This window comes from Mauremys mutica, chromosome 6, assembly GCF_020497125.1.
Source record: "Mauremys mutica isolate MM-2020 ecotype Southern chromosome 6, ASM2049712v1, whole genome shotgun sequence".
In the NCBI taxonomy this organism is placed as follows: Eukaryota; Metazoa; Chordata; order Testudines; family Geoemydidae; genus Mauremys; species Mauremys mutica.
Window position 1 is genome coordinate 85,807,177 of NC_059077.1, and position 14,977 is coordinate 85,822,153.

At 43.8% G+C, this 14,977-nt stretch overlaps 2 protein-coding genes across 2 annotated transcripts in view; one reads left to right on the forward strand and one right to left on the reverse strand.

Moving 5' to 3' along the window:
- Window positions 1-416: 416 nt before the first annotated feature.
- Window positions 417-14,823, reverse strand: LOC123373280 (iron-sulfur cluster assembly 1 homolog, mitochondrial-like). Its single transcript, XM_045022201.1, has 4 exons — window positions 14,546-14,823; window positions 6,521-6,574; window positions 2,318-2,423; window positions 417-708 (listed from the first exon to the last, which is right to left on the reverse strand). Exons 1-4 carry the CDS (start codon window positions 14,624-14,626, stop codon window positions 560-562), a joined length of 390 nt encoding a protein of 129 aa, XP_044878136.1. The 5' UTR covers window positions 14,627-14,823; the 3' UTR covers window positions 417-559.
- TUT7 (terminal uridylyl transferase 7) overlaps window positions 14,707-14,977 on the forward strand; it is a 47,009-nt gene continuing 46,738 nt past the window's right edge. The window contains exon 1 of the mRNA XM_045022199.1: window positions 14,707-14,871. The gene's annotated coding sequence lies outside the window, so the exon portion shown is untranslated. The remainder of the gene's footprint in view (window positions 14,872-14,977) is intronic.

Genomic DNA, 14,977 nt, shown 5'->3' on the forward strand with positions numbered 1-14,977 from the left:
CCTCACTCTTAGAGCTTATTAATTTTTCTTTGAGAACAGATCACTAGTAAATCCATACTCAAGTATCAAGGGGTGAAGACATTGGAAACCTCTGTCAGATGCATACCTTCTTTTGTGTGTGTGTTCTTTTTAAATGAGTAAATTAATTTTTAAGCCTATTCATACATATACATTCCTACCGTTTTCTTCTAATTAAAGCAGAATACATACAGAGTGTGTTCTTACAGAACACTTTTTGGGGGCTGGCAGGGGTGAAGGAGAGGGAAATGACAAAAGGAGAAATATTGAGATTTCCCTTCACATATCAAAACACAGAAGTGCTACTGCACCTCGCTGTTCTTCTGTCTAAAGCCAAATTCACCCCAAATTACTGCATAAATACACCAGTGCTGAAATTTAACACAGGTTACATTTCCAAATGCATTCACTTTATTTTCCTTGAAATGCAGCCACACTTTACAAAGCCTAAAAACCTGAAAGAAATGTGACAGCTTTAGAAAGTCACACTGATGAAGAAGTGTTTCATGGTGTTAAAAGCCAAGGTAATAGTCCTGAGATTTCAAATGTTAAAGCTTTCTCCACAGCCGCATGTTCCTTTGATGTTTGGATTATTGAAAACAAATTCACTGGATAGTTTGTCTTCTACATAGTCCATTTCAGTTCCTAGAAGTGTCAGCTGTGCTTTCTTTTCAATAAACACTCTGACTCCTTGAATGGAACAAAACAAAACAACTGTTATGTAATCTGACACAGGTCTTGTGTTACAGTACAATCTGGTAGATAACTGATATAAAATGAAGCTAAAAACTGAGGTCTGTCAGTGAAATTATTGCTGCATTTTCTTACTACTTTCAGGATATTCATCCTTTTCTTGCCTCTGCTAAAGAACTCAAAGTTGAGTTTACTATCACTTGCTATCTGTAAATGGTTGAGTACTGATATTATGGTATATTTATTTACACTTCATGAGGGGTCATGCCAATGTAATTGTGTAACTGTGCAATAAAGTGCAGCTTTGACACTCCCACAGACTGGAATAAGATGTAAATTTTTAATAGTGAGAGTAATTAACCCTTGGAAGAACTTAAAGGGCCATGGTGGATTCACCATCACTGACAATTGTTAAATCAAGATTGGATTTTTTTTTTTTTTTTTAAGAAGACATATGATGTAGGAATTATTTTGGGGGAAGTTCTATAGCCTGTGTTACACAGGAGGTCAGACTAGATGATCACAGTGAACCCTTCTGACGTTGGCGTCTATGAATTATGTTCATTAATCCATTTCTACTGGGATTACTAACATTCCAAAGATCTGCGCTGCTTTCAAGCAGCTGACTTTTTAAAGAAAACCTGCCTCAAAAATATTTTCTTATTTCCTTCTCAAATGGACTATCCTTCCCCTTGCCAAAGTTATACGGGTGAAGCTGAGTTACTAGCAATATTTAGTTCTGTACTAGTGGGAGGTGTAAGGTCCATCCAATATACTATAAAGCAAAACAATCAGGGCTAGGAGTTAGTGCTTCTAAAGTCTTAATAGCCAGAAATCCTGCCTGTTCCAATAACGTACAGAAGTTTTACAGGCTGCAGGATGTTGAACATTAAGACTGCACTTTTGATTTATAGACTATTTATGATTCCTCGTTTTAATACGCCAATTTTGCAATTTGCAGATGAAGAAATAAAAAACAATACCAATAATGATAAACCCAAGAAGGGAATCCATTTGTTTATATAAAAGCTGTGTTTTTTGGAAGGTCCTTTGTTTCATCTTAGTATATTCAGTGCCAGTGTATATCAATGTAACCCAGGGATACAGCAACCCCAGGGGCCTGGAGCCACCAAGGTTGGCCAACAGAAGTAGGCTGTGCTGACAAAGAAGTGCTTGTGACAAAGTCTGCTGGAGGATGTGCTCCACCAAGCAACCTGCACAAGGAGGATCCTATGATACTCAAGTATTAACTTAAAGCTGCCACCCCACCACCAGATGGAAACGTAGCCTCCCAGGCCCTGGAGAACTCCAACCCATGGTGAGCCTGGACATATGGTGGGGAGGGAAAAGGCAACCTCTGTGCTAGCAGCATTTAATTTAATCCAGGAAGTTTTAACAAGTAGGTACTTTTACAATGGAATCTAAAGTGACAGCAACAGCAATTCCTACCAAGGCATCCAAGGATTTCGCAATAATTTCATGCAGCTAGTAAATTCTAGCCTGTCTGTACTCCATTATAGTTTGGACGTTTAGTAATCAAGTTATTCTGCACCTGCCCTCCTCCCTTTTTACTGCTTCAAATAGATAAGAAGAAATAAACACTCACCATCTTGAATTACTTCTTCATCAGAGTTGCCTTTTGATTTTGTATAGTCTAATGTGTATGAAAGTCCATTACACCCCCTTGTACGGACTCCAACTTTCACACCTACCTGAAATAAGAGTTTTATTCACTTTTATTTAAATGTACAGTGTGCCAGCAAAAAGTTGGAAACAAAGTGCACGAATCAACTCGATAGCTACTGCTCAATGTTTTTCCCTTGTCATTTAGGGTTAAAATTAGGATGAATTCATTTTAGGAATGAAGAGCCAAAATGTCTTGGGTTGCTTTTTTTTGGTACGGACCGACTAGAAAAGTGAGTCAGAGTTTAAGTTATAAAATGCATAATATATACTCAAACTGAAGCCTAACTCCCATGCACTACACTAGTACAATTTATACCTATAATTCTACACTAGTGGTAGTAACAGTGGTGAAAATGTCAACGGAGCAGAGGCACTTCTACCATCATATTGTCAGGGTTAGCCTGAGCCCTGCCTCTACTACAACTTCCATTCTACTTTTGCTATCACATGCAGTGTTGCAATGGTGGAAAGCTACACATATAAGTTTTCCTATTGTGGACAAAGACCTACAGTGTGTAAAAATAGCAATCTAATGTAATTCACTAGTAAAACTGTTGGCACCCTTGTAAGTGTTTGGTCTTTTAAGCAGTTTGGATGAGAAAATCTTGCTTCAAAGACAAATGGTTTTATGACTTCAAATGAGACAGTTTGTTTATATAGTACTGTCAGACCACAGCACTTTACAAACTTGAACACTCACTCACCAGAGAAAGGAAGCCAGTTCCAGGGCTTAATGGGATGCATTCCAAATTCTCTCACCTGGTTCTCATCCACCCCAGTAAAAATCACAGTACAGATCTTCTGTATGCCTGTTGCAATGAGTTGCAGGCTGGTGCTTACTTGTCCTCATTGTAGGAGCAATTGAAGCAATTTACGTAATGCTAGCAAGTTTGAGGGTGAGCCAAATACAGTTACATTTTCACAGCATAGTTATGTTGATTAGTATATTTCTATTTGACAGTATATTAAAAAGTTACATGGACTGCAATTTTCATTAGCCATATTACCACTCAATCTTCACAACTCAGCCCTTCCCATTTTTAAGATCTGCTCAACATTGACCCAGCAAGCCCTTCTGACTCATAATTTAGTTAATATATTCTAACTACACATAGATCAGATCAAACGAATATCTGCATAAACAACAGTTGAAGAGTAGTTGCCAGGGACCAGAAAACACTCTGCACAGTGACACTGTCTATTCCGAACAGCCATTCGTCATAGAATCATAGAATATCAGGGATGGAAGGGACCTCATGAGGTCATCTAGTCGAACCCCCTGCTCAAAGCAGGACCAATTCCCAACTAAATCATCCCAGCCAGGGCTTTGTCAAGCCGGGCCTTAAAAACCTCTAAGGAAAGAGATTCTACCACCTCCCTAGGTAACCCATTCCAGTGCTTCACCACCCTCCTAGTGAAAAAGTTTTTCCTAATATCCAACTTAAACCTCCACACTGCAACTTGAGACCATTGCTCCTTGTTCTGTCATCTGGTACCACTGAGAACAGTCTAGCTCCATCCTCTTTGGAACCCCCTTTCAGGTAGTTGAAAACAGCTATCAAATCCCCCCTCATTCTTCTCTTTTGCAGACTAAACAATCCCAGTTCCCTCAGCCGCTCCTCATAAGTCATGTGCTCCAGCCCCCTAATCATTTTTGTTGCCCTCCACTGGACTCTTTCCAATTTTTCCACATCCTTCTTGTAATGTGGGGCCCAAAACTGGACACAGTACTCCAGATGAGGCCTCATCAATGTCGAATAGAGGGGAATAATCACGTCCCTCGATCTGCTGGCAACGTCCTTACTTATACAGCCCAAAATGCTGTTAGCCTTCTTGGCAACAAGGGCACACTGTTGACTCATATCCAGCTTCTCGTCCACTGTAACACCTAGGTCCTTTTTTGCAGAACTGCTTCCAAGCCATTCGGTCCCTAGTCTGTAACAGTGAATGGGATTCTTCCATCGTAAGTGCAGCACTCTGCACTTGTTCTTGTTGAACCTCATCAGGTTTCTTTCGGCCCAATCCTCTAATTTGTCTAGGTCCCTCTGTATCCTATCCCTACCCTCCAGCGTATCTACCACTCCTCCCAGTTTAGTGTCATCTGCAAACTTGCTGAGAGTGCAGTCCACACCATCCTCCAGATCATTAATGAAGATACTGAACAAAACCAGCCCCAGGACTGACCCTTGGGGCACTCTGCTTGAAACTGGCTGCCAACTAGACATGGAGCCATTGATCACTACTCGTTGAGCCCGACGATCTAGCCAGCTTTCTATCCACCTTATAGTCCATTCATCCAGCCCATACTTCTTTAACTTGCCGACAAGAATACTGTGGGAGACCGTATCAAAAGCTTTGCTAAAGTCAAGGAATAACAGATCCACTGCTTTCCCCTCATCCACAGACTCAGTTATCTCCTCATAGAAGGCAATTAGGTTAGTCAGGCATGACTTGCCCTTGGTGAATCCATGCTGACTGTTCCTGATCACTTTCCTCTCCTCTAAGTGCTTCAGAATTGATTCCTTGAGGACCTGCTTCATGATTTTTCCAGGGACTGAGGTGAGGCTGACTGGCCTGTAGTTCCCCGGATCCTCCTCCTTCCTTTTTTTTTTTTTTAAAGATGGGAACTACATTAGCCTTTTTCCAGTCATCCGGGACCTCCCCCTATTGCCATGAGTTTTCAAAGATAATGGCCAATTGCTCTGCAATCACACCTGCCAACTTCTTTAGCATCCTCAGATGAAGCGCATCCAGCCCCATGGACATGTGCTTGTCCAGTTTTTCTAAATAATCCCAAGCCACTTCTTTCTCCACAGAGGGCTGGTCACCTCCTCCCCATACTGTGCTGCCAGTGCAGCACTCTGGGAGCTGACCTTGTTCATGAAAACAGAGGCAAAAAAAGCATTGAGTACATTAGCTTTTTCCACATCCTCTGTCACTAGGTTGCCTCCCTCATTCAGTAAGGGGCCCACACTTTCCTTGACTTTCTTCTTGTTGCTAATATACCTGAAGAAACCCTTCTTGTTACTCTTAACATCTCTTGCTAGCTGCAACTCCAAATGTGATTTGGCCTTCCTGATTTCACTCCTGCATGCCTGAGCAATATTTTTATACTCCTCCCTGGTCATTTGTCCAATCTTCCACTTCTTGTAAGCTTCTTTTTTGTGTTTAAGATCAGCAAGGATTTCACTATTAAGCCAAGCTGGTCTCCTGCCGTATTTAGTATTCTTTCTACACATCGGGATAGTTTTTTCCTGCAACCTCAATAAGGATTCTTTAAAATACAGCCAGCTCTCCTGGACTCCTTTCCCCCTCATGTTATTCTCCCAGGGGATCCTGCCCATCAGTTCCCTGAGGGAGTACCAGACACATGAAATCTTTACTACATAATTATGAGTAAGGGAGGAAGAGAAATAATCTGTATAATTATTGTGTTGGACAGTGTTAATCGCTGCCACCAACAAGATCTGCCCCTGTATGTAGGGATAGCTGGAAACAAGCAAGCCACCACCCAAGGCAACGACCACATGGCAATGTTGAGCAGAAGCTAAACCATGTGGGCTAAGAGGGTTCCTTAGGACTAGTTACAAACACAGGGATGAGGGATTTGACTGGTTGTAGTTATGTGTGTGAAACAAAAAGCAAGAAACGTCATCGTGAGAGTGGCCCTGGTAAGAAGATAAGAGACAGACTTTCTTTTGGGCACAGTACTTGCTGGAGCAAACTTGGATCTCTGAGTAAGGAAAACACCTTTGTGTACATTCTTGTAAATAAACAGGATCACACCAAAGAAATACCTAACTAGTAGCATCAATGTCTTCTCCTAACAGAAACAAGCTGGCAAGGCCCCAAATACTGGCTAACTCTCAGGCCAAAAGGGCAACATTATGAGGACATAACATACTTCACAACAAAATAACCTGCTTTGAGAATTTTAGAAGTTTCATTACATTATTTGAAGAATACCTTCACATCAATAGTTGGAGATCTCTTGCCATACTAGGAAATCATTACAAGTACTTCACAGACAGCTGCTAGTGTAATAATAAATAAGAGTGCTCTTCATAAGGTAAGCTAAAAAATATTAGAATGGTGTACAAGAATGCCATCCATTTGTACTTACATGATCAGGTTTATCTTTAAGAAGCTCTTTTATCTTATGTACAGCTGATGGAGTCTGAAAAATAAAGAGATTTTATTAACTTTTCCCTGCTTTGAAAAATGTTAAATGTTCTGAATAACATTCAGTCTTTTACTGCTTCTACTGTCCACTGCAAATAAAAACTAAGTTTCATTCCAGCTTCACAGCTTTCAAGTTTTCAGTTCAGCCTCTCCTCCCACACGTTAGAAGTACTCCTCTTGCATTGGTGTCACTAGCGAGAGTATAAACCAGCCATTTAACTTGTTGTGTTTTGCGGTTACAAACTACAATTAACACCCTAAATTGCATAATTTTAAGCTGGTTTTCAGATATAGACTCAGAGCTTGTCTACACTTACCGGAGGATCGATGCATCAGCGGTTGATTTAGCGGATCTAGTGAAGACCCGGGAGAGCGATCGCTGGTCGCTCTCCCGTTGACTAATGTACTCCACCTGATTGAGAAAAGTAGGGGGAGTCAACGGGAGAGCATCTCCTGTTGACGCTGCGTAGTGTGGACTCCACGGTAAGTAGATCTAAGCTACATCAATTTGAGTTATGCTATTCACATAACTCAAATTGTGTAGCTTAGATCAACTTTTCCCTTTAGTGTAGACAAGGCCTCATAGAACTAACCTGGTTAATGCACATGAGGATTTACTGAAAAGAGCAAAGTTTATAAATTAATTTCACCATAAGCTGAAAACATAATGTAAAGGGGATCAAATAACCCCCTGCTTCCCACCCAGACAGACTACACATTTGTAGATAGTAAATGAACATCACAGGAAGTTTGGGACTAAAATTTAGATTCTCTTTTTGAAAAATACAGACTGAAAATTGAGAAACTTCTTGAGAAGGTCGCCACAAGAGTTTTATTTTTTTAAGTTTGCAACCATATACTGCAATATCGTGCTGAGTGAAATGTTAGAATAACTAAACATAGATTGCAAGACTGAGAATTTTGAAATTCTTTCAGTTTAAGATAATAAAATACATTGTCTTGTGATTAAACTATGATCTTTAATCTAACAGTTTCTATGAGAAGCTACCCAGACTCCGGCTCTGCAGAAATCAGTCTTATCAAGGTCTAGGTGCCACAGAACTGGCTTCAGAAACAAATAAAGCCATCAAAGAAGTCTACTTTATATACCTGCAAGTTGCCTGATGTTCAGTCACCAGGGAAACACAGGAATTGCAATACCAGAGACCAAACACATCTAGTTCAATAGCATGTCTCCCATAGTGAAGATTGGCAGCTAATACAAATGAAAATATAAGCCTTCATAATGGTATACCTCTACCAAAAGAAAGCCGAAATTGACAAATACATTCTTCCACTTATCAATGGTGAGCAGGAAATTTCCATAGTGAATAGGGGGCAGTTTCTACAGAAGTTAAGTTTTTTTTGTTTTTTTTAAATGAACTCTTGCTTTTATAATTGTGAAGATAACCTTCTCAAGTCGAAATAACGGTACTCTGATGCCGTTTTCCTTCTGAATCTGATAAGACCATCAATTAAGTCTCATGTCCCGATTTTAGCACACAGCCAATCTCAGCACACAGCCCAAGCAAGCAGATCGTGCACTGAGGCGTTCTGAAGTTTAAACCATTGTGTGTCTTAGTTTTGAATAAAGCTATTACATCTGTAATTTGTGATTTTTTAAAATCAATTCCTTCCAAGCCTGTCCCCCAAATCCTGTATGCATGTGGAGTGTTGGCAGCTATTCAGATAAGTCTTCAATATATAGATTAACCTTGAAAAATTATCCAGAAGGGAAACTTCTTGATCTGAGCTGGAAATCAGTTTATGCCCCAGTAGTCCTTTGGCTTCATATTGTATTCTTGCCAATAACTGTCACAGATAACCACTACAATTTTTTTTATTTTGTAGGTTTGGTTTTTTAAATTAAAAGAGATACGTAAGGTTATGAATACAAGATAATTAAAATAATGTTATGGTTGAAACCTCAAATCACTCACCACACAAAAGGCAAGCTTCCTTCAAGACAATATCAACTTCCTCCAGAAACACTGCAACATTAACAACCTCCCTCCAAACATCATCCTTGCCACCATGGAGGTCACCTCGTTACACGCCAACATCCCTCATCATAATGGCATTGCTGCCTACCTCAAATACCTACAAGAGAACTTACAATACTTGGATATCCACCCTAAACACATTATTAATCCCACCCATTTCATCCTCACTCACAACTTCACATTTAATACCACACACTTTGTCCAAACCATGGGAACAGAAATGGGTACTAGGATGGCTCCCCAATAAGTCAACCTCTTCATGGGCCACCTTGAGGAAGAATTTCTGGAAAAACTAATCATGAAATCAATGATATACCTGAGAAAGATTGATAATATTTTCATTGTCTGGACAAGCAGCAAAGAATCCTGTGGCACCTTATAGACTAACAGACGTTTTGGAGCATGAGCTTTCGTGGGTGAATACCCACTTCGTCGGATGCAAGTAGTGGAAATTTCCAGGGGCACATATATATATGCAAGCAAGAAGCAAGCTAGAGATAACGAGGTTAGTTCAATCAGGGAGGATGAGGCCCTGTTCTAGCAGTTGAGGTGTGAAAACCAAGGGAGGAGAAACTGGTTTTGTAGTTGGCAAGCCATTCACAGTCTTTGTTTAATCCTGAGCTGATGGTGTCAAATTTGCAGAATAACTGAAGCTCAGCAGTTTCTCTTTGAAGTCTGGTCCTGAAGTTTTTTTGCTGTAGGATGGCCACCTTAAGGTCTGCTATTGTGTGGCCAGGGAGGTTGAAGTGTTCTCCTACAGGTTTTTGTATGTTGCCATTCCTAATATTGTCTGGACAGAAGACCTAAACTCCCTCAGATTTCCACCACAACTTGAACCACCACCACCCATCCATCAAACTCTCTCTAGAACACTCCCACATCACTCCCCACACCTGCATCAACTTCCTGTACACCAGGGGTGAAAGTAACTTAAATTTCTTACTGGAACAGTCATATCGCAACCCCTCTTCCCAACTCCACTCCTACACACTTAACTTCATGGATCCCTTTGCATAACTCTGATACAGTAGCTGCCTACTAGTTTTATTCTAGAGTATTAGTAGTAGCTTTGCTATGTCTACACAGCTGATGTTAAAGTGCCGCAGCTCAAGTGCTGGGAGAGACCTCTCCCCATGCAGTAATAAAACCACCTCCACAAGGGGAATAGCTCCCAGGGCTGTAGCACTGTCTACGCTGCCACTTACAGCGCTGAAGCTTTTCTCACTCAGGGCTGTGAAAAACACCCCTTCTGAGAGATGCAAATTTCAATGCTGTAAAGTTGCAGTGTAGACAGTGCTACAGCGTATTGAGCCGTGCTCCCAGCGCTCGTAGCTATTCCCCTCGCGGAGGTGGTTTTATTACATCGCTGGGAGATCTCTCTCCCAGTGCTGGAGCCGCAACTACACAGCAGCGCTTTAACGACGGCTATGTAGATATACCCTTTTGTGGATGACTTTCAGGTTGTTCATTTGTTGAGGCCTGGGGGGTGTTACAGACCAGAAAACAGCAGGAAGCCCCTCCAGTGGGAAAGAGGTGCGAGATAAAGAAGTTTCACCCGGGGCGCCAGCTGCTTTGGAACCCAGCTCGCGCGCTGCCAAGCCCCCCCCCGTCCCCCGCCTCTGGCACTCCACAGCTGCCTGCAACAGGAACTGCTGCAGAGACTCCCCCAAAGAGCCCGGACACAGGAGAAGGAAGGCGCGTTCCCTGGCTCTGGTTCTCCCCAATTGCAGCCAGGTGAGCTCTCCCTCCTGCAGCTGGCTAAATAATGAATGAACTCAAGGGCTGGAAGCAGAGCACAAAGCCACCCCTCCATCCTGCAGGGTGCACACAACACTCGCTCCCCAAGCTGCCTCGTCCCCCAAGGACCCATGTGTGTGGATCTGCATGCTGGAGTGCAGGTGGCCCTCAGGAGAACCAGTCCAAGAGCAAACCGGGTGGGTTACAATCATACTCCTGGGTCCTGCTCACATTGCGCAACTTAGACGACCCCCCCACACACACACCTGCTGCCTTTCAGCTCTCCTAATCTCTCAGGTCAACTCTGATTCCCTCTCCAACTACTCTTAGGGGTGGTCGGTTTGCTTGCAGAGAAGGATATTTCCTGCAAACAAGTGATAAATCAGATTTTTTGTTATTAAGTTAAACCTAGCCTATTTTACCAATTGGTACTGAATGCTTCAGCCACTTTCTTACTGGTATGCCGTACTGGCCTGTATCAGCTTACTTCCACCGCTGCTATACACCATGATTGGCTTCAACAATGGAACCCTACAAATGACATTACACAAGAAACCCACAGATCACCACATTACCTCCACAGATCCAGCAACCACCTCAGACACACCAGAAAAATCTGTTCTCTGCAACCAGACACTCAGATAGCACAGAATATGCTTTGAAGAGAAAATCTAGGATACACTCCTTAACACACTTCAAACAAGGACACTCTACCAGAGAAGCAGATTGCACCATGGAAAAAGCCACCCAAATGCCCTGAAAAAAACCTGCTTCGATAGAGAAAAAACCAAACAAGCACATTGATGGCACACTGCTACCATCCCACACTGGAATCCATCTGGGTTATCAAATAATTATAACCCATATTTAATGGGAACCGCATCCTGAAATAAATCTTTCCCAACCACACTTGGCCTTCAAACAGCGCCTAGGCCTCACCAAGCTGGGCATCCGAAGCAAGCTCCCCACAGACCAGGATACACCAACTCAAAGTGGCACAAGAACTTACTACAACAGATGCAAAACTTGAGACATATCACCACTGCAGTGATGATCAATTACTCCCCCTCGCAAACACGTTTCAAGATTCATAGAACTACACATGCTTATCACAATATGTGGTGTGCATCCTCTAGCACAGGGGTGAGCAAACTTTTTGGCCTGATGGCCGTATCGGGTTTTGGAAATTGTATGGAGGGCTGGTTAGGGGAGGGGGGTCGTGGCCCGGCCCCTACCTCCTATCCGCCCTCCCCGGGACTCCTGCCTCATTCACCCCACTCCCTGGCCCCTGACTGCCTCCCCAGAACCCCTGCCCCTGACTGCCCTCCGCTGGCCCATCCAACCCCTCCTCTCATTCCTGACGGCCCCCCTGGAACCCCTCCCTCCATTCAACCCTCCGTTTCTCCCCCCCCAACCGCCCCAACCCCATCCACACCCCTGCCCCCTGCCCACCACCCCGAACTCCCCTGCCCTCTATCCAAGCCCCCTGCTCCCTCAGCCTCCAGTGCTCCAGGCAGCGCGGTGTGAGGGAAGGGGGACAGCAGGGGAGGGGCTGGGGGCTAGCCTCCCTGGCCAGAAGCTCAGGGATCGGGCAGGAGGATCCCACAGGCCGGATGTGGCCCGCCTCTGCTCTAGCACATCAAATGCCCCAACAACTTGGGAGAAACCAGACAATCACTACGCTGTCGAATGAACTTGCATAGAAAAATGATAAAAGACAAAAATACTTCATCACCCATGGGCAAACACTTTTCACTTTCAATATCTATCCACAAAGGAAATCTGCACATCTTCAAAAGGCGAGCCTGGGAACTTAAATTCATAACTCTGCTAGACATCAAAAAACATGGACTCAACATGGACATTGTTGTAATGAGCCATAAAACCAATTTGTAACACCCCCCTCCCCACCTGCTCAACCTTAACTGCCCACTTCAAGTCCCTTATGCATACTAATCTAACCCTCAAATAACCACTTTAAGTGGCCTCTTGTGTTCTGCCATAAGTTTACCAATCTATCCCAACTTGTATTTTGCTCAGATACGCGGATTTCCTTCCCCAGATCTAAAGGGCTCTGTGCAGCTCAAAAGCTTGTGTGTTCCACCAACTGAAGTTAATCCAATTATATATATATATATATATATATATATAACCTCACCTACCTTCTCACTATCATAGTTGAAATTTAACATGAAAAAATGTCAGGCAAGTCAAGATTATGTTTTTTAAAGCACTTGTATCTCACCTCCTCTTTCTGTAAACTCTAATTTTTAGGATTGTTGATTAATCACAGTTAACTCACGTGATTAACTAAAAAAATTAATCATGATAAAAAAATTATCACGATTAATTGCAGTTTTGATCGCACTGTTAAACAATAATATACCAATTGAAATGTATTAAATATTTTGGATGTTCTTCTACGTTTTCAAATATATTGATTTCAATTACAACACAGAATATAAAAGTGCTCACTTTGCACTGTAAAATGACAAAACAAACAAACAATACCATAATGCAATCTCTTTATCGTGAATGTACAACTTACAAATGTAGATTTTTTTTGTTACATAACTGCACTGAAAAACAAAACAATGTAAAACTTTAGAGCCTACAAGTCCTACTTCTTGTTCAGCCAATCACTAAGGCAAACACGTTTATTTACATTTACGGGAGATAATGCTGCCTGCTTCTTATTTATAATGTTACCTGAAAGTGAGAACAGGCGTTCGCATGGCACTGTTGTAGCCGTCATTGCAAGGTATATATATTCCCCCCTATATACTGTGGGGGGAAGGATATATAAGAACATCTAAGTAGGCTTCTGTCTCTTTCATTTCTATCATTGGTCTTCTTACTATTGTATTTTCTAAGAAAGTAGTCCTAGTATCAGAAGCCTTCTCATTCACAAGTGTGCCTGCAAGGCTGCCCAGAGGATTCAGGGAGCCTGGGGCAAAGCAATTTTGGGGCCCCTTCCATAAAAAAAAGGTTGCAATACTATAGAATACTATATTCTTGTGGGGGCCCCTGTGGGGCCTGGGGCAAATTGTCCTACTTGCTGCCCCACCCCCTAGGCGGCCTTGTGCGCCTTCTCATTTCAGTGCCCTTCTCTGAGCCTTCTTTCTGCATTTTTAGATGATGACACGCTGTACAGATCTATTCTGACATGACATCAAAAGAAAAATAAGCAACTGATGGTCATAAGCAAAAATCTTACCTATTTTTATATATATCATACACACTTACATGTACATACGCAAACACATTACAGGCAGTTCAAGGAGGGCCTTAGTAGAACACAGCACAAGGGAAGTACCCTTAACAAAGTGCCATGTAAACCAGGGGCACGAGAGGCACATTTCTATAGCATAATCACAGATTTTAAAAATCTTGACTGTACTTTGTGCAGACGGGTAGAGAGAAATGCAGGGCTGACCTGTGCTAACATTGGTACAGTTGACGTATCACCACCACAGCTTCTTCCCATGCCCCCTTGTTAACATATTGTAATACCTCAGCCACAGCATAGGTGACATCCCTGTATGGCATCATTTGCTAGAGATTCTTGAATTGTTACTGTAGATAATAAATTTTGCCAAATCCAAAAATTCAAAATAGTGAGTCAGTATAGTAAAAAACACAAGACTGGTTTGAAATTTGAGGTTTAAAATATATACTTGTGCGTGTGTGTATTTCTATACAGGGATCTTTTTGTGTGTCTTCGGGTGACGAGCCCTTACCGTGAGTTTACTTGCCCCTGTCAAGCTTTCCTGCATAAGCACGAGAGGTGACAGCTCCTTGAAAGGTAAGTGAAAGCCAAGCGTCCCGTGTAATCTAGTGATTCCAGGAGCAGGGGCTTTACGGAAAACATCAAATATCGCCAACCTCGCAATGAAACCTCGACAGTAGGTGACCCAAGATTTACCCCAGCGCGCCCGCCCCAGCTCTCACCTGGACCTAGCCGAGAGCGCAGGCCAGGCCCGCCGGCGAACAGCCCGGCCGGGAGGGGGCCCCGGTCATTTGCTCCCTCGGGTCAGGAGACCCCTCCCGCCCCCGGACTGCTGCTCAGTACAGGCCATGGGGCCGCTCTTCACCACGGCAGGGGCCGGGCACCCATCGCCCGGAGACGCGCCCCACACCCCGCCGGGCACCGGCCCCGCTCACCGCCACCCCGCGGACCTGGCCCTGGGGCTAACGGGCGCCGCGCGACCCCCCGCGATGCTCACCAGAGTAAGGGCGGCCCGGGTGGCCTGTATCTTCCTCTTGCTCACGGCCCGGACCGTGGCTCTGACCACCGAGGAGGCCATTCCGCCCCTCAGCCCCGTCCTCTCCCGTTGTCCATGGGCACAGGGCAGCGCGTTCTACTTTGCCTCCAGTGTCATGGCGGCCGGAGTGTGACGTCATCGCCGCGCGCCGGGCAGGTTACGGCGCGTGATGACGGAATGGGGGAGCGTTTCCGGAAGCGCTGCCCGGACGGGCTTGTGCAGGACTTCAGGCGCTTCCGCCTCGAGTCGGCACAATGAAGCGGGAGCAATAACCGGAAGAGCCGAGGGTGAGTGTCGTGCCCGGGGCCGCGGCTCTTCTCGAGCCCCTCCCACGACCCCTCCGCGGCTGTTGGGCTCCCGGACGCGCGCGCCTGACCCCCCTCCCCGCGGTGA

Bases quoted from the DNA above. Each gene is read 5' to 3' on its own strand.
- LOC123373280 (XM_045022201.1), bottom strand. From the start codon at position 14,626: ATGGCCTCCTCGGTGGTCAGAGCCACGGTCCGGGCCGTGAGCAAGAGG. The intron at 6,575-14,545 runs GTGAGCATCGCG...TTTATTTTTCAG, and splicing joins CCCGGGCCGCCCTTACTCTG to ACTCCATCAGCTGTACATAA. The intron at 2,424-6,520 runs GTAAGTACAAAT...CTCTTATTTCAG, and splicing joins TTAAAGATAAACCTGATCAT to GTAGGTGTGAAAGTTGGAGT.